The 19,378-nt window shown below is 39.2% G+C and overlaps 1 protein-coding gene across 16 annotated transcripts in view; it reads left to right on the top strand.

Annotated features, from left to right (window-relative positions):
• Window positions 1–279: 279 nt before the first annotated feature.
• Window positions 280–19,378, top strand: part of LRCH3 (leucine rich repeats and calponin homology domain containing 3) — a 67,388-nt gene continuing 48,289 nt past the window's right edge. For all 16 annotated transcript variants that reach the window (XM_062006119.1, XM_062006127.1, XM_062006125.1 and 13 more), the window contains exon 1: window positions 280–553. In XM_062006119.1, the coding sequence (XP_061862103.1) occupies window positions 316–553 (238 nt within the window). In that variant the 5' untranslated portion in view covers window positions 280–315. The remainder of the gene's footprint in view (window positions 554–19,378) is intronic.

The raw sequence follows: 19,378 nt of genomic DNA, 5'->3' as shown, positions 1-19,378 counted from the left end.
CAATGCAGCAGTGATGGTGTGGCATCCGGGAAAACCATGCTTTTCTGGATTTTAGAACGCAGCCACTATCAAGGGGAGGTAGGCACGGTCGCCTTGGGGCGAGTTGGAAAGCCGCCCCCGAAAAGACGATGTCTGAGTCGCTCTGCGCGCTGCGCCGCGGTCCCGCAGGCGCCGGCTGCGCGTGCGCAGCGCGGCCTGTCAGCGCTCACGCAGGCGCCGTCCCCGCCGCGGCCTGGGCTCCCCCGCGCCTGCGCAGCGCCGCGCCAAGCCGGAGCAGCAGCGGCGGCGGCGGCGGAGGGCTGAGGCGGGGGGGAAATGGCGGCCACGGTGCTGGCGGCGCCGGACGGTGGTTCTGCCGTGATGCCGGCGGGGAGCGCGGCGTCTTGTCCTCCTCCGCCTGGTCCCTCAGGTCCGGGTTCGTGGAGTCGTTCCTTGGATCGAGCCTTAGAAGAAGCGGCGGCCAGCGGTACCCTCAGTTTGAGCGGCAGGAAACTCCGCGACTACCCGCGAGCCAGCGCCGCCAACCACGACCTCAGCGACACCACCCAGGCCGGTGAGAGACGCGGCGCTGGGGACGGGTGAGGGGCGGCGGGACCGCGGGGAAAGACCCCTCCCAAGCGCCTCAGGGCTGGGACAAGCCGGTGTGGCGGAGCCTGGCGGCTCCCCCATCAGCGGGGGCTTGGGAGGGGAGGGGGCTGGTTGTGTGTTCCCTTCTCAACGCCTCCAAACAGGAGGCATTGTGGGCGGGGGGAGGAGGAGGACAACCAGCCCCCCGCTAAGAGTGACCGATTTGCTGTATCTTCAGGAAATTAAAGCTGGGTGCGTGAGGAGAAATTTCCGCAGTGGTTATTGAGGGTGTCCCACCCCCCATTTCACTTGAAGAGCAAATGTGTGAGTGTACAGGGGGATTTCTCCTCATCGGAGGCGATGCTTGGCGTGTTGCTCCTCTTGGGCCGTTTCTCCTTCGCGCTTTCGCCTCCTCCCTTCGCTCTCCGCCCTTCCTCTCCTCGGCTGAGGCAGGATGGAGGAGCTGTTGCAGGCTACTCCTCCTTCCTCCGCCCGTCGTGGGTCTGGCCGATGAGATCTCTCGATTTGTTGGGTTTTTTTCTTTGTCATCTCCGTTCTAGAGGTGTTTCCCCTTACTGGAGACTGTGTTAAAAGCAGTTGTGAGGCTTTTCTCAGTACCGATGCGGTTTTAGTCAGGCATGTTCTTGGTCGGATGTATGTACATGTGAGTCTGTATATACACACATATACACACCCTAGCCATCTCTCCTCTTGAGCTGTTGATAGGACAAACCAACTTTCCAAGAAGCAGTGTCAGGTGTGCATGAACTAAACACAACTGTTTCTTGTGCTTTTGTGCTCCCATTATTGTAATTTCTGACAGCCGTAAGCAAGACATGAAAGGTGCTCTAAAGGAATCGCATCTCTTTTCTTTTTTTCCTCTTGTGTTATGTGGATAAAAATATATGGATTATATGGGAAAAAGAAAAGAATTTTTGAGAGATGTTTTACAAGGTACAGTAAGCACTAGGGCTGTTTTTTTTCCCTCTGCTCCTGAAATGTATTCATGTAAGTAGATTAAAAATGTATACTTTCCCTGTAAACACCTTGATCATAAGCAAAAAGTTATTTGCAAGACTGTGTTTACATATCATTGTACTGAGTAGAGTTATGAGACTTGGGAAGTGATGAGAATTTGACTAGGATCTAGGAGTTTTGTTAAAGCATTCAGTAGATTAGTAGATTTAGTTTACCTTTATTTTGATTGTCTAGTTGTGTACGTGAAGGAAAAGTAGTTTTAAAAGGTGTCAGCATGCTGTTTGTTTGTGGCTTTGGTTACTTCCTATGCAACCGTTTAGGTTTTCTAGTGTTTTGTGTTTCAGTTGTAGCTTAAAAGCTTAGAAATAATCTCCAGTCGTCACTTTTTGAAAGTGTTTGTTAGTAAGTGCATTGACACTCTCAGTTAACTAAAATTGAAGCCTTCTTTAAAACTGTCTGACTTCATTCTCTGGTCAGTAAAATCCTATTTATGCAAAACTCTGTCCCTAATACAAAAAACCCACCACCAAACAGCCAAGCAAATCTTGAGACAACTTTGGTTCATTTGACTTGAACATATCTATAAATAGAAAACGCTCCTCGTTGAGATAGAAAGTCTTTTTTTGTTCAAAGGGTTTTCTACAAATGCAGTTGCACAATGATCGTGTAGTGGGCTGGTCTGTAAGCAAATGCAGCATATACATTTGTGAGTGATTCAGCCTTTTTGTTTATAATTCTGTTCATTTACTGTACTCTTAAACAATTTGTGGGAATTCTTGTTTCCACCAAGGTTCCCATCTATTGTGATGAATATTTGCATTGTAGTTGTTCAAGAAGCATTAAATGCTAATAAACAGCAGTGCATACCATACACTTTTGTGCATTTATCATCACAATGAACCTTAGAAAAAAGCTAGAACTAATCTTAAATTGTAAGAAGCAAAGCTTATTGGGGGGGACACATGCATACGTTATGTTTAAGTTCTATGTTTTGAAAGGTGCTGTGAATGATTTTGTCTTGTGCCCTTTTTTAGCATGCTGTGTTGTGTGACTTTTTCTGTTTAGAATAAGACTGTGCAGTGGAGAAAAATCCCTGCAGGCTTTTCTGACCCTCAGTTTTCAGTTGAGTGCTTCTGCTGCAAGTTTAATCCACTTCATTTCCCACGTCAATTTATTTCTTGCAAAACTTACAATTCTCTTATATGGGAGTAGACATAAATAATGTGACATAATGTATATGTGGTTCAGGTGTCATAAACAATTAAAATAAACATTTTAAGTAACCCCCTGGACTGTAGGCTCTGAATGTCCTGCATGCTGTGCTGCAAAGACTCAAAGCACATCAGCTGGGGGAAGGGTGTGAAGTTTCATAAAGATCATTGTTAGAGTGAAAGATGACAAAAACAAGGTATATGACAATCTCATGTGCTGGAATAGACACCTCTCTAGTGTGGATCATGTTATGCTAGTATAGCTTATTCCTGTTCTTGTAGTAATAAAAGTAATTGCATGTCACTGTAATTGCATCGATGCTAAAGAGGTGGGAATGAATCACATCCCTCATTAATGTAACTACACTGCTAGAAAACCAACATCTAGCGTAGCCTTAAGCCTTAACAGAATCACTGGCCTTGCCTACAAGCTGTTGTTAGCACAGATGAACCAGCAAAGCGGGTCAGTAGGAACAGGATGTCAGAGATGAGATGCTTGATCCAGTTTAGTTGGATGCTCTGTGCAGATTTTGAGATTGATGATGGGTGAGGGGAGTATCTCGTTTAGGTAGATGGCAACCGTAAAGTACATTTTCAAATGTTAAATCAAGGAGAATATCACATGTCTTTGGATCTTTTATGTGTTCACAGTTGACAGTAATGCTGACCCCAGTGCTCAAGCTGTAATAGCTTTTAGCTACCATTCTTAAGTGCTCACTGAACAGTTGTCAGAGCTGAGTTTCTGGCAGTTCTAACTGAACTTTGGAAACGTACTTGATAAACAGGTCATAGAACCATAGAATATCCCAAATTGGAAGAGACTTCTAAGGATCATCAAGTCCAACTCCATGCTCCTCAGTCCTCCTACCTAAAACTGAACCGTATGACTAGATCAGGTTTGCTGCATTTTTATTCTGGAAGTTGATATAATATTTCTGATAGGCTTCAGTGGAAGAATTAAGTGCCTCATTAATCCTTTGCCCCAGTAACTAAACTTTTCACTGGCAAGTAATCTCAGAGCCTCAGCTGCTTCTGGGCACATCTATCTTCCAATTGAAGACCCGTAGAAGACTTTATACCAAGTTCAATGCTCAAGGTTGTTCTCAAAACCAAGTGAGTAACTTCAGGAGGCACTGAAGTAATAGTGAGTTTCTGGTTGCTTTGTACTTTGTAATGAAGATCACATAATATAAAGTCAAATTGAAGATGGGGTGATGTATGTTTGAGTGTCCCTTGCATGTTCTTGTACATGTGAGATGGCTCATGTACAAGAAATGCAGTGTAATAGTAACTTAAATACTGAAAGAGGGGAAAGCAGCTGTTCTTTGTGCTCGTCCTTCACAACTTAATTGGAATTTTAGGAAGTGACTCAAGCTTACAAAGCTCATTGATGATGAAGAATGAGCAAGCTTCTTCATTAACAAAGCAAGGACATGCTTCTCTTTTTCTTTCATACTTCTTCACTGAACCTGCATTATCTATCCCCATTTTATCTGGGTTGAATTACGGCCCATTTGTTCATTCCCCTCTTATTCTCCACTAGGGAATAGGAAAAGGAAGGGCTATAAACCATCTGAGTTAAATATGAAAGGAAGCACAATTGCATTTTGCCAGCATTAATGTAGACTCTGATGTCATTACTTGACAGCTTTCCCAGTGGCCCTAAAGCATACATTGAGCAGAAAAGTTATTTGTCAAACTCTCTGTGACAGCCATAATTACCTAAACCACTCACTGTCTCCATTACTGAAGGAGAAGATGGGAACACATGGGTTTACACATTGAAAGAAATGTCTGTTATATGGAAATCAACTAGAAAGATAATTATGTGCAGCATACCATGTCTTGTGTCTGAAGTGCATTAATAGTGCAAAAGGACAGCAAGACTCTGAAACGGAAGACAAAAGTTGTCTGCCAATACTTTTTGAGTTATTTTGTTGATAAGATGTTTTTGCAGTTTTGTTCTTAGCAACTCTCCATAGGAAAGGTAAAGTCCGACCATAGTGTCAATAAATTTTCTATATGCTAAATGATTACATACAATCATAGAATCACAGAATGGTAGGGATTGGAAGGGACCTTTAGAGATCATCTAGTTCAGCTCCCCTGCCAAAGCAGGTCCACCTAGATCAGGTCACACACGAATGTGTCCAGGCAGGTTTTGAAGACCTCCACAGAAGGAGCCTCCACACCCTCCCTGGGCAGCCTGTGCCAGGGCTCCCTCACCCTCACAGTAAAATAGTTTTTCTTATGTTTAAATGGAACTTTTTGTATTCCAGCTTCTTTCCATTACCCTTTATCCTGTCATTAGATACAACAGAAAAAAAGTGATGCCTCAACCTCCTGACATCCACCATTTAGATAGGTGTAAATGTTAATGAGGTCACCCCTCAGCCTCTTCTTCTCCAGACTAAACAGCCCCAGTTCCTGCATCCTTTCCTCATAAGGAAGATGATGCAGTCCCCTGATCATCTTGATGACCTTGTGCTGGACTCTCTCCAGCAGTTCCCTGTCCCTCTTGGGCTGGGGAGCCCAAAACTGGACAATGACTATATGAGTGTTCTGCAGTAAGAGATTTCACTGGTATTTTTCTGTCCTGCCAGAATTAAGTTGATGTTACCTGCTGAAATGTAAAACAGCTTGGCAAGTACAGTGTGACTCACACAGCTGTGGCTGTATGTCCCAAACATTAGTTCTTAAAGCCACAAGAGTGGAATCCAAACCATCCTAAAATTAAATAACTCTTTGAAAAAATCCTCTTTGGGTTACTGTATCTTGAATGTAATTTTATTATGACCTTTAAGATAACTTGGAAGGGAATGAGATTGTTCTTCCAGTTGCAGACTACGTCATAAGGATTTGCAGTGTTGATTCTTAAATTATCTAAAGTTTCAGTATTAAAAACCAAACCCTAACATTTCATGAGGGTAGTTCACAGTCTTGTGCTGAGATTTGTATACTTGCCACTAACTCTTACCAAAACCTAAACAGAAATACACTGTCCAGAGGCTCTAGTAGCTGAAGAGGCAAGAAGGAGGGTGGGTGACAATCTTTCTCCAAACTTTAGACTGTAATCTAGCTTGTTCCACTTATTTGGTCTTATCTCCTGTTTGTGTCAGTTGCTCGATAATTTGGCTAGCGCTTCCTCTTGTTTTCTTTCTTGTGCTATTTCTGTTGTTCTGTTCTCATGTGTTCTTTGCCATAAATACAGACAATTCTGTGTCTTGGCTAGTGGAATTACCTGTGAATGGTGCTTTGGGAAGTTGGTGCTTTGACATCAGTTCTCTTGGTTTTTTTGTTGCCCTCAAAATCCGAAGAGCAGTTGGCTGTCATAGTTTATAGTTTGATTTTGTTGAATGGATTGTGTTGGGTTTTGATGGAGAGCTGAGGCCTGCAGGAATGTCCAAACATTCTTGGCACATGGGAAATTTTTTTGCCTAACATTTTGTAGTCGACTCTGAGCTTGTAGTTTCTAAGGCTTGTTGCAGTGAAAGTAGTGTGTGACATTCAGAGTGCCCTTGTTTAGTGAGCTGATCTCTTTTTTTATTATTATTTTAAAGAAAGGCCCACAATCAAACTATTACAACCAGTAAACACTTTTAAGTTGTGGTCAGGATTGCATGTTTCTAGTTATTTCCTGAGTGGACTTCCAGTGCCATACCTCCATCATGATCAGGTCTTTGGTTTGGTTGTAATACTGTCTTGTCTGCGTACATAGTTACAGTGATGTCCAAAAATATAACTACAGAGAAAGTCAAGAAGAGAGGAATTGATAGGTGCATATATTGATTCCTACAGTCACATGAAGGACAAATTTGAGTTTAGGAAAGACAGGAAAAGTCTTTGTTTCTTTCATGATGTTTCCAGCCCTCTTCTCATGTGACTCTACCTGTGCTCAGAGGTAGCAAATGTATATTGGTTAAGTACTCCCTGAAGTCAGTAGTAAATGCACAGCCTGATGTGATCCAAGTTCTATGCTGATGCCAAAAGGGGAAGTTATGTCTTCATCGCCTGCTGCACAGTCCACACCAGCAATCATACTGCCTTCAGGAAGCTGTGTCATACTTATCTGGCTGAGAACTTGGCCAGTAACTAGTTCAGAGTTGTATCAAGTCCTCGCTACATTTTCATCTATGCCTGATTGCAGCAGAGGCTGAAAGGATTGTAGGGGGTGATGAGAATGAGAGGGCCTGTTTTGCCAGATAGAAGCTTAAATTGACTCACATAAGTTGTGAAATAGCACCTTAACTCTGTTTCTTAGCCATTTACCACTGGCTTTTCAATTTGCTAATTATTTTTTTTGTAAACCAATGTGCTAACCTTTGAGTCAGTGGACCTAGCATTTTTTTCTTTTGCAGCATGGCTCATAGGGCTGAGTTGCATTCAGTGAAACTTCATTGCTGACAGATCTCGTTCTCATGCTGCCATTTGGCAAAATAGAATATTTTATGCATGTAATTTTAAACTGATGGTTTAGCTTTAGCTTTAGACTGCAGTACACTTAATTAATTTCCTCAGTAGAATGACCAACAGTACAGAATTAGTTGCAACAAACAGTGCAAATCTTATAACATGTATTAAAATTATATGGTAGCTAACAAAAAGGCTGTAACTCAATTCAAGGATTCTTTACTGTTTAATAACTAATCACTCCTGGATCTCATGGTTTCTGATGGTAGCCAAACAGCTTGAATGAATTGCACTTCTGTATTTAACTGAAGTCATGGACTATGCAATGTGATTTCTCCTTTATCTGCTATGTCCTCTGCAAAGTGGTGGGATGAAAACCTGTTCCAGTTAGATGTGTCTTTGTGTTAGACTTCATTGGGGCATAGGAGTTAAAATATTGCTTTGGTTCTCTGAGTTGTTGGTACTTAGAGAAGAGGCAGAGTAGTACCTTGCAGTCTTTCCTTTATAGGCTTGTTTTGCATAAGTTAGTACTTTTGTATATATACAGGATGAAGGTGGATTTTTTTCACTTCAAAGTCCTCAAAACTGTCCCAATAGTCCTTTACTTTAGCTTCACTTATGATTTATGTTTATGACTCCACTGCTTTTACAGACAGAGCCCTGAAGTCTCTTTAGACTGAGGAGTCTCTGTTGTTTTTTGGCTGATAATGTTACTGATTTGCAAGTTAAAGTATTTATAGTGGTAGTCTTCTCTAAATGGAGTTCAAGCACTCAAAAATGAGGATATACCTAAAAAATCCAGCTTATTATGCAGCCCAGGTGTTGTCTGCTGGAGCATACAGTTTTAAACCAAAGTCTGCTCTGTGTAGAGGGCAGCAGGATTAGTGAGCATCTATTCAGCTCCTTCTCCCCTCCCCCCCTCACATTGTTAACGACCCATGTGAATTTTAGTCTTTTTATTCTGCTCATTGTTGTAACTTAGTTCTGAATATAGAAATGTGTTATTGTTACCTTGGACTTTTGGGTAGTGCTCCCTGCTATTGAAAAGGTTTCAAACACTATTTTTGATGTAATCTCTGGGAAGTGAAGCAAGGTAATGTTACTACATTATATATATATATATATGAAGCTTGAAAATCCTACAAAGTTCAAAAACATTTGCTGATTTGGGGCGCTAAATTCAAAACACTTCATGCCTGAACTCTTAGACAGCCAAGCTATTACCTATTACAGGTAATTGTGTGTGTTTGTTTTTAAAATGCAGTTGTTAATAACTTCAGATGCCTCAGTGACTCCTCAGGAGTACTGGAAATCAAGCCCAACATCTAGAAAAATGGAAATATGTGATTAATTATTAACTTTGGAAAGATTTAGAGGATTTGCTTAGTATTATGAAGGAAATAGACGGCACTCACAGAGTGCAGTCTATTTTGCCAAAGCAGTATTTGGCAGCTGTCAAGTTAGCCATCCTTTTTTCTTTCTGTAATTCCCTGCCTTTTCCCTGATGTTTTCTCAACATCAATCTCTTGCATAAGGCTGTTAGTGTGAGCAGTCATGATCCTTACGGTAATTTCATCTTGTCTGAAGAAATCTACTTGAACAGAACAATCTTCAAGAGGAATGAAAAGTAGTATGTGGTTGTTACTGAAAGACCTTTGGACAGTAGATATGCATGGGAAATAGGCAATTAAAGTTATATAGACATCTTTGGTTATAGACTGTACTGCCTATGTGCTTGATTTAGCAACGTAACATAAGTTTTTAACTGAGTTTTCCCTCTGTGAAGTATCAGTGCCTTTCTCAGATTGCTTCAGAATGTGGAATTGTACATTCAGACTGAATTGCAGTCCGATTCAGTCTGAATTTCTGGGTTCAGTGACGTGGAATCCTGCTGCCATCCATGTCACTCATCAGCACAGTTCAAACCTTTACGTCCATCAGGTCTTACTACAAGTAAGATAGAAGTAGGTTGTCATTCCCTGGGACCTGTTTGTAGAGCAGGATACTCTACCTCCAAATTGTGCAGATGTTTGAGAGCAGAGAAGTGATAGGATATGTGAAGGTCTTGGATACTGGTGTGCTGGAAGGGATTGTGCTCTACAGGGTTGTGATTCCTCCATGTATTCAGATTTTGTCACAAGAAATATGTTATCTTAATTTTGTCTCTTCTGCATCCATTGTTTTTCATCTTCATCCATGTCTTAACTTTTTCTTCTTTCCCTTTTAATCTTGCCCTTTGTCTCAAATGCCTCTCTCATTGCCTGCTCCAGTATTCTCATCCAAGTTGTTAACATGATAAAAAGAGGAAAAAATCAATATTTTAACATTTGGTAGAAAATTCCTTTTAAATCTGAGGAGAACATAATTTTATCAGGTGCTGATGATACAAGTAGTAATTTAAACATGCTTAATTTATTATTATTGTTATTTATGGCAGTGTGTTTTTCCTCTTAGTTCAGAGGCAAAAGCTTTTACTGGTCTTTGAGCTGGTGTCATACCCACTGCTGTTTAGGAGTAAGAGACTCATTGAGAACAGTAATAGCAGGACAATTAGGTGCTTGTCATTACACTGACTGCAAGCACAGTTATGGAATAAATGTTTTTGTAGAGGGCTATGACTGAATGTGATTATGAGCCATAAAATACCTGCTACTTCCTTTTATTCTTTTGCCATGGGGTGGGTAGATTTATGCTTAGCAGGAAAAAACCCCTGTAATCTTTGGAACTCATCTATGCTAAACCAGCAGATTGATTGTTTGAGCAGTAAATGTGTTACAAAGTATTCAAGTATTATCTTTTGCATGACTCTGCTGCTGCCATGCAAATATATCCCATAGTTCAGGGATGTCTGTGTATCAGAAGATTATTATAATTACCCATAAAAGTTACACTGTAAGAAGGAAAGTGTAGAAGCTTCTCTGGTGATACCCTTCACTGACAATTAACGTTTTACTTTTCATTCTGAGCATGGAGAATATTGCTCCACCCCAACCTTCCCCCCAATAACTGATACTGTTCAGCCTGTAGTTCCTGTTCTCTTAAAAACACTTTTTTAAAAACAATCAGCTTTTTTAATTGAATTTTCAATTTAAAGATGCTGTCAAATCATTTCTTATGGGACAGCATTTAAGTGCAACTCTCTTACTATGGTCGGTTTAACATATTTTTCTCTTTTTTATTGTTTTCAAGACATTCACTCACAATTTTTGTCCGTTTTAATTTTCAGTGAGGGGAAAAGAGCATTCACTTGTAATTTGCAATGAGAGATAGAAGATCTGTGGCTGCTTTGTTAGGGCTCAAATGCACAGCAGCTATTTAAAATATTCCCAAAGTATTATATCATTCTTTCTCTTGGCTAATTGATGTGGTATTGAGTGAGAGATTGATTCTCTCTTCATGTACAGTAAAAAGGAGGCTTTTTCCAGTAAAAAACATTCATTTTACGGTCAGTGTTTACCTGAAGATTTTTTATACTACTAGAAATATACTTTTACCTTAATGTACTTATTGAAAAAACTCAAAAACAAACAAACAAAAAACCTCTAACAAACCTTAATATGACGATAAAGCCATAGTTTCTTTCCAACTTGGATTGTTAGTATTTGAAGAACTTTTTCCCCCATTTCAAAACCACACCTGTATTGTAGTTATTTTCAGGACTTTATTGATTTTGATAGGCCATGTTTTTCATACATTTAATTTCCAATGCTTTTTGCATGTGATTACCCTCATCACAAGTTCAAGTGTGCAGATGGTTATGATCCTGTTGGATATCTATGGGGGAAAAAATGAATAAAGAACGTCGTACAAATTACTTATGTCCTAGATCTGGAACTTATATTTTGATTTTGAGGATGCTTTTGTATCTACAAACACCTTTGCATACCATGTTTTCTGAAAATTTATTCTTTCAGCTATTGAGAATACCTTGGCAGTCTTACATTACAGATTGATTGCTTGTCTTGCTTTTTTTGAAAGAGCATTTTTGTTACTTAACCATTTCATGGCATTTCAGTTAGACAAAAGCATTACAGTATAAATCTTTGAATATGACTTTCCTTGCCAGAAATAAATCTCTGTTCCTCATGAAATTAACATGCCCCATAGGATTTTTCTTTTTTGATTCTTTCTGCACCATAAAAAATTGATACTAAGGACCAAGAGTGTTGTATTGATTACTATGAGTTGAATGGACAGCACTCTGAAAAGGGAAGGAACAATGGAAGTGGTACATTTTCCCCCTCCCTATATCCAGTGCACATGTTTTGGGTGTGAATTATGTAACTGGGTAATGCAGATGTGATCTTTTCAACATCTGCCATCTCTGCTTTCACAAATACATGCTAAAATGAGAAGTGCATCTGTTCATCTAAGTTCTTTATGTCAACATTACTGCAGTATAATTTATATTCACAGTCCCTGTAGTGCTGGTTAAGAAATAAGTCTGTGGAAGTTCCATCTCAATAACATGTTATTGGTTTGAAACTAGACTGTTTAAATCACTTTTCACATTTAAATAAAATTAACATTTTCTTTAGTGCATATTCTCCTTTCTTAAAACACATTTTTCCTCTTCAAATATGTAGAACAAAAGGCAAACCCACATATTTTAATCAGTAGAGCTGCCAGATTTGCGGTGTTTAAATGAAAAAAATGGATTTACACTTTAATAACAACTGTTACTATTTCTAATTATATTTTCTGATATAAATGTGATTATTTTTTTTAACTTATTTTCAAAACCTAGGTGTATACTTCTCATATGATGTGGGAGCAGCTGAGGGAACTGGGGATGTTTAGCCTGGAGAAAAGGAGGCTGGGAAGAGACCTTACTGCTTTCTACAGCTACCTAAAAGGAGACTGTGGAGAAGTGAGTGTTGGTCTCCTCTCACAAGCTGTGTCAGAACAAGAGGAAGCAGCCTCAAGTTGCACCAGAGGAGGTTTAAATTGGATAGTAAGAAAAGGATTTTTGGCCAAAAGATTGTCAAGCACTGGAACAGGTTACCCAGGGAAATGGAGTCACCCTCACTGGAGGGATTCAAAAGATGTGTAGAGGTGGTGCTGAAGGATGTGGTCTGTTTGTGACTGTGGCAGTGGAGGGTTAATGGTTGGACTCAATGATGTTAAAGGTCTTTTCCAACCTCTACGATTCTGTGATTCTGCAAAAATATAATAAATGGAAATACATGGGTTTTTAGAAGCACATATTGCAAGCTATGTTGCACAGATTCTGGAATAACTGGGATGGAATGATGTCTCTTTGTTGGTTTTCCTCTTCTAATGGCTGCAGCACAGGTGTCTGGGGCTTTCTCAGTATAGTGATGAGAAACGTATCTGACAGTTAACAATTATTGGTGATTAAAACAAACAAACAAACCCCTGAGTAGAATAATGAGAACTTCTCTGCTCTTGCACAGCACTGATGTGATGCGGTATAAGAGGCAGAGAGGATCAGTCTGGCTGATCCATGCCAGTAGCCATGCCACTTCACTCTTGGAGATGTACTTTTTGTTTCTACTTTTCTCAATTAGGGATATTTCAGTCTGCTGAACACTGGTGTTTATTTTTTAAGAAAATACATTCATACTTAAATTGTGCTTCTTAGATTTGCTTTTCTGTTTCCAATGTCTGGTTTTGACCTTTGTCACTACATTTCCCATCTCTTTACATCTTGCATTTTTCTGATTCGTGTGGTGTCTCCTGTTCCTTTGCTGTTTGCATGGTGATACTTATGTCAGAGACACTTAACAGAAGAGCTTATTTGGTGTATTGTTTTACTTCTTGGACAAAGTCATATCATTTTAAAGCTAGAAAACTCAGTTTGTGCCCCATGAGGAGAAGAGGAAAAAAGAAATCCTAAGCCATCTGTTTTAACTGAGGAACTTGAGCTGAATTTCAAGTTATATGTTGCACATAAGCCAAATTTGATGAAAGATATTTTTTATATGCCTTTGTATTTTATTTCCATTATTGGAAACTATATAACTACGTTATGTAATCTCATGGAATTGCAACTTGTGCAGAGGTGGCAGTAGTTAGGAGAAGGTGAGGATGTTAACAGTCATGAAGCTGGAGACAGAATCACAATGTCATTTAGACTGCAAAATATCTTTTAAGGTCATCAAGTCCAATGTGGCACTGCCACATCCACCACTAAACCATGTCCCTAAGTACCATGTTTACACATCTTTTAAATCCCTCTCAGGATGTTGACTCCACCACTTCCCTGGGCAGCCTGTTCCAATGCTTGACAACCCTTTTAGTGAAGAAATTTATCCTAATACACAGTCTAAACCTCCTCTGGCACAACTTGATCCTTTTTGATAAGCAACAGTACATTGTGATGATCTGAAGATCTTGATTCATAAAACAGAGTCAGACTACTTCTGACAGCATCTTAGATGATGAGGGAAGATGAATGAGCAAGAGTTTAACATATATGTGTGTGCATTTAAATTGGAAATATAATGTAATTTTACTTTATACCCGTGGCATCATTATAACGTCATTGTAATAAACTTGGTTTCACTCCAGCTGTTTCACAGCTTTCTTCGTGTTACTTTCCACATGATAACTCTTCCATGCAGCTCTTGAGACAGAAGAGTTGTTCTACTGTATTGTCAATGTTAACTTCTTCAGCTGGTGTCAAACTCCAGTGGAAACTTGCAGTTACCAAATTTTCACCAGTTCATGACATCTTGTCTGAGGATCGCTGCCATTCTTGCTGATCTTAAAGTCAGTGCTTTCTATTTCTTCTATGTAGTATTTTTTTATCACAATCATAACAGTTGTTTCTTTGACTGTAGTTGCAGTTTAATAGAGATGGGGAAATTCTTGTTTGTAAAGAATATTAAATATTATCAGGTGAACTATAAAATTATTTTCAAATATATTTTATAGTGAGACTTTCCACAAGTTTTCTCACTCTTAGCCTGAAAAGTTTTATTTCTGTTAGGAGGACAGATGCATTTCTGCGCTTCTACGTGATGTCAGGATAGATTTTCTTCATTGTCATCCTGTACTTAGGGTAACAAGATCAATATTGCTTTCAGAGCAAGAGGAATATTCAGTACCATCACTATTGTTAGTGCTTTATCGTCTTTCTTTTTGTGTAAACTTCAAATATCCTGCTTGACTCACGTTTTCCTACCCTTACTGCTTTCTTTTTGCTAATCACTTCCATATTTATACTGAAGCTAAATTAATCTTTCAATGCTGTGCTGTTTTCATAACCTCTTTAAAAACTTGCATATGAGGGTCAATTGTTCTCAATGTATGACCCTTCCATTTTACTCTGTGTTATTCATTGACTTATTCTTTGCTATTCAGTGAAAGTCTAATCTGTAATTTCAGGGCTCTTAAGCTCTTCAGTACCCTTACTGTATCACAGCCCTTCTCTCTCCCAACTCCTCTGCACAGACTTCTGAAAGTTGTTCAAGTTTCATTATTTCCATTAAGTCTTTTGATTAAAATCCAGGGAGTGATTATTGCAGTGAGGCTATTTTCTATGGATTGGAGTGGGATTTGTTTGTTTTATCTGCGGTTTCACCAAAGTTGAAGACTGTTGTCATCTTTTTCTGCTCAAGCCTGTTACCTAGTGAGGTTTTGGGGGAGAGAAATTGATTGAATAAATATTACATGTATATTTTTAACAATGCTTACAATTTTTAATAGGGAAAAAATAACAGATGAATCCAGACATTTGCATATGAGTTACAATCTAGCAACAGTTCCAGCTCTGTTCTGAAAGGGGTTTTTTTATGTCTTTTGCTTTAAAATGATTTTTTTTTTAAGTCTATTTATTTAGTTTGGTAATTCCTTCTGTACCTGAGGAAGCTTCATCTAGGGGGCTGAGAGGGGAAGGAGTTCATTTTCCACACACTTCCCCTCCCTGATAACTTTGTGAAGCACTCATGTAAAATGAAACCCTGCTCTGCTGGAACCTAGTCAAGTATTTCACGAGTGGTGGGCAGAAGGCTGGGTGTCGTGTTGCTTTCATACATTTCGAGTGTCACGCTTGTAGCCAGTTGTTAGTACATATGAAACAGTTTCTCTGTAACTATGAGATTTTGCCAATTGGATATTTTACATATTTGCAAATGAACACTTTTCTTTTAGTAAGTTTTTATGTATATGTAGAGTCCTAAATATACTGCTGTTAAAATGGTTATTATGAACTGGAATAATGGCGATCCCTGAAGTGGAATTGTCGTCATTGTTGTGCAGTGTGGGCAGTCACCACACAGCTTTTCTTTTGTGGCTCAGTGTTTGTCAGGAATTCTTCTTGCAAAGCAAAAGGCTTTCATTCTCCTTTTTCTCCTGCTCCATGCAGTTTGTCCTGAGCCAGTAAAGTCTGAGTTGTCACATGCAAAGAACTGATGATTCTCAGGAGATGGAGGAGTAGAGCCAACCAACCAAAAACTTTCAAACTTTACTGCAATTTGAGATAAATTTCCATCATGGGTTTTTAAGAGCAGTGTTTACAGTTAAACCTTGACTTAAGTATTTTCCTGAACAGGAATGAGTTCGGATTGGTTTTGAAAAAAAAATCTATTTTCTATTATAGTTGGATCAGTTTGGATTGTGATTTCTGTGTTTGCTGTCAGGGATTCATAGTATTTTGGCAGAAAAGGTGTATACAATTCACCTCAGATGTTAATTTGAGAATGTAATGATTAATTTAATAGCTTTGCTACTAGTTTTTAGCAAGTTTAACTTTTTAAAAAGCAAAGAAGTATGAATTTGTGACCTCCAGTTTTGCAGTCCTTGATGCCTGCTTGGTGTGTTTCTGACTGGAAGTGACAAATGGTTTCCAGATTCAAAATTTATTTCATATTATGAACATATGTTTTGGCAATTGTTGTCATTTATCTCCTCATTTGACTGCTCTCTCTGTTTGATATGGAATATTTTTTCCATACATATCCTATACTGTTGTTTTATTTATTGACACTAAAATGGCTTGTACTGCACAGATGACTTGGTAAGACTCCAGTTCTTTTTCTAGAATTCTGGCAGTAATTGTCCTATTGAAAATTGCAACACTGCTTGTGTAAAGTGTAACAGGCTTTTTTTTGTTAGGGATGATGTCAGCATGAGGGATGGCCTCAAGGAATCATTAAAAGAACATAGGACTTTTGACTGTTGGACTTTATTGTCTTTTCTCCTCAATAAAATACCGTTCTGCTGAAGACAGATTAGTGTCTGCAGTGGTATGAGACATATTTGGTGACCTTACTGTGTAGTCTGATGAAGCTGTATCTAAGTGCCATGAATATGGAGGCACTCTATTAAGAGCTTCAGAGAAATGCAGTAATAACAGGCATAAATTTTATAGAAATGCTTGCCTTTTTCTGGAAATAATTGACCTTTTTATGTGAAATTATACACTTTGCTTTTCAGGACATTTGAGTTTTCAGGTTTTTTTTGAGCTGGTATGTTTCTAATTCTCCACTTAAGACATTCTGAAATGTGTTCACAGCTAAAACATTTCTCTTTATGATCTGCCTATCTATTCCTTGTTTCAATATATCATTCTACTTCAATTGTGGAAATAAAGGGAGTAAGGTAACAGATTTTGAACTGTTTGGTGAACTGGATAGGGACATTATGCAAAACTAATGTGATACAAGGTGAATTGCAACTGTTAGTAAAACTATTGCTGTTATATTAGCTGACATATTTATATGTGAAAATACTTGGAGAGTTTTATGTAGAATATGAAGATGAACTGAAGTTGTTGCTAGCAGGTAGTAAAATAAATAGGTGAATGATGGAGTTGTGAAGTCTTTGTTGGTTGAAGTTTACATTTCCAGCCTTCCTGATTGACCTATTCCTGCCTTTAGTTAATGCCAGGACTCCTTCTCCAAGCTATGGTTTAGTTGTAGAGCTGCTGGAATTGCTGAATATGTGAGAGATTTCACTGATACAGATCAAAGCCAGAGTAGAGCATTAAGCAAAGTGACAGTTACATAAAAGCTTCCTCACTGATAGTCTCTGCAGTTAGAACTCCCCACAGCTGTGAACAGAGTGTTCAGGGTGGTTTAACAGCAAAGTAGAAGTTCTTTGAGTGCTTAGGCTGGTTGTGGGAGTGCCCGCTTGGAGAGCATAAATTTATTGAAAAGATACTGTGCTGCCTTGCAGGGGGTTTTCCAGTCTGGCTCAGTGCTTCCTAGGAGGTCTCAGTGTGGTTCTGTCAGCACTGTTGTTACTTGTCATTGCACACCACCCACATTATGTTTTATATTAACCTGTGATATTACTTTATCCATGTTATCTGACCCTCCTTTCCTCCTCCTTTTCTGAATAATTGAAAGTTGACTATGGATCTTAAACTGTAAACCACGATATCTAGTATAGTACCTTAGAGACAAATCATGAAATGGAGGAACTAATACTTACCATACTTCTATTTTCTTGTCTTGTTTTCTGAGAAGTTGAATGAGTAGTATAGCTTCTTGGCAAAAGTCTCTTCTACTTTACATAACATCCTGTGTGCAGTACCTTACACACATACTGCATGCTACAGGTTTTCTTCGTAAAAATATAAAGATGAGTGAAATTGAATTCAAGATGATGTGTGTGAAAACCTGGCAGGTCTATGGACTGTGAGAAAAAGAAACTTCTTTAAATATATAGAAGTAAGGAAATGAAGAGTTGTCATGCAGAACACATAGGGCTATCTCTTCCTCTCGTAAAAAACAAACATCTTCCCATGACAGCACTAGCTCAGCTCTCTGCCTGGAGATGGCAGCTTGCTTTGTATCATGTACTGAAGAATGGTTTTGAATACAGGTTACCCCTTGGTGAGAAAACAAGTTTTATAACAACAATAGCAAGCTTCTTATTAAAAAACCAAAGTGTTCCTATGCAACCTGATCTAGGTGAACCTGCTTCTGCAGGGGGGTTGGACTAGATGATCTCTAAAGGTCCCTTCCAACCCTACCGTTCTATGATTCTATGACTTGACTTTTAGATTTAGCATTCCAGCTGAGAACTGAGGTAAGCAGATGTCTTAACATTAAAACAAATGAGGAAGCATACAGGAGGAGAGGTACATTTCATATTGTGCATGCTGGGATTGAGGACCTGAGTCAAAGCAGCAAATCTGGACTGTGTACTGATTCGAAGTAATGGTTTTTCAGCAAAGCATTTACAAAATGAGTCTCCTTTGTTTTAGCCAAGATGCTTGCTTAACGCTAGCAGAAAATAGAATGCTTAGTTAATGAGGACTTTGATTCCATTCTGAGTAATGTCTGCTTAAAAAATCCTGATTAAAGGAGTTTTTTTCAGAAGTTGTTTTCTTCCTTTCCCATCTCTTTGTAAATCTTTTTGTAAAGGCAAAGCTTCGACTTGATGTAGATGTGCAGATAACAGCTAGTTTAAGGAGATAGGGCTGCCAAAGGAAGTCACGGCCTTTATGCATCCACTAGAGATACAGCCTCTTGTAAGTCCTCCCCAAGCAGCTTCAGGCAATGTTTGCAAGAGTAGTTTAAACAGCTTCAGAAATCATGTGAGCTAAGTTGAGTTTTCTGTCTGATGTGAATTGGGAAATGCTCATGCAGCATTACAGAACCAGTTGCTTGGAGCAAAGGCCTGGTAATCCAATAGAGAGGATAATTTTACACCACTACAGTTAGATCCCAGAGGATGTATCTCCAAGGCTTTCAGATGTCATTTTAAACTGTCTTGGTTAAACTAGTGTAAAAGGCTAGACATACAAGTTTCATGCTGTGTTATGGCTTTTTTTGTTGTTCTTTGCTCCTTTATTGTTTAAAGTCAACAAGGAGTAGGTTTGAGTCAAACCAAAATAGTCTCCTTTAAACAAGGTTTATCAGTGAAGGAGTGTGTGCTACCTTACCAGCTTTGTAGGGTTAGTCCAAAGGCTGCTTTCTCTGGATAGAAATACTGTGTGTGCTTTGTGCAGAAACCCAGAGAGATGTGCAATGTAGCTGGCCAGTGGGGATCTGAACTTCCCCAATTTAACCGGATTTGCTGAGCTGGAAACTGCTTCATTTCCTCTGTCTTAGGTCTCTTGCAACATTGCTTCTCCAACTTTCACTTATTTTAGTTTGTTTGGCTTTATGTTTGAGGGTTGTTCTAAAGAGAAGCTTGAATATGCTGTTGGCTGGATGCCCAAGTTTAATAAGGAGAGGGAATGAAATTGCTGGAAGAGAGAGGATTAGGGCGGGGGGAATGTCTAGCAGAAGTTG

This window comes from Colius striatus, chromosome 12, assembly GCF_028858725.1.
Source record: "Colius striatus isolate bColStr4 chromosome 12, bColStr4.1.hap1, whole genome shotgun sequence".
Classification (NCBI taxonomy): Eukaryota; Metazoa; Chordata; class Aves; order Coliiformes; family Coliidae; genus Colius; species Colius striatus.
This window is presented reverse-complemented; position numbering and strand designations above follow the sequence as displayed.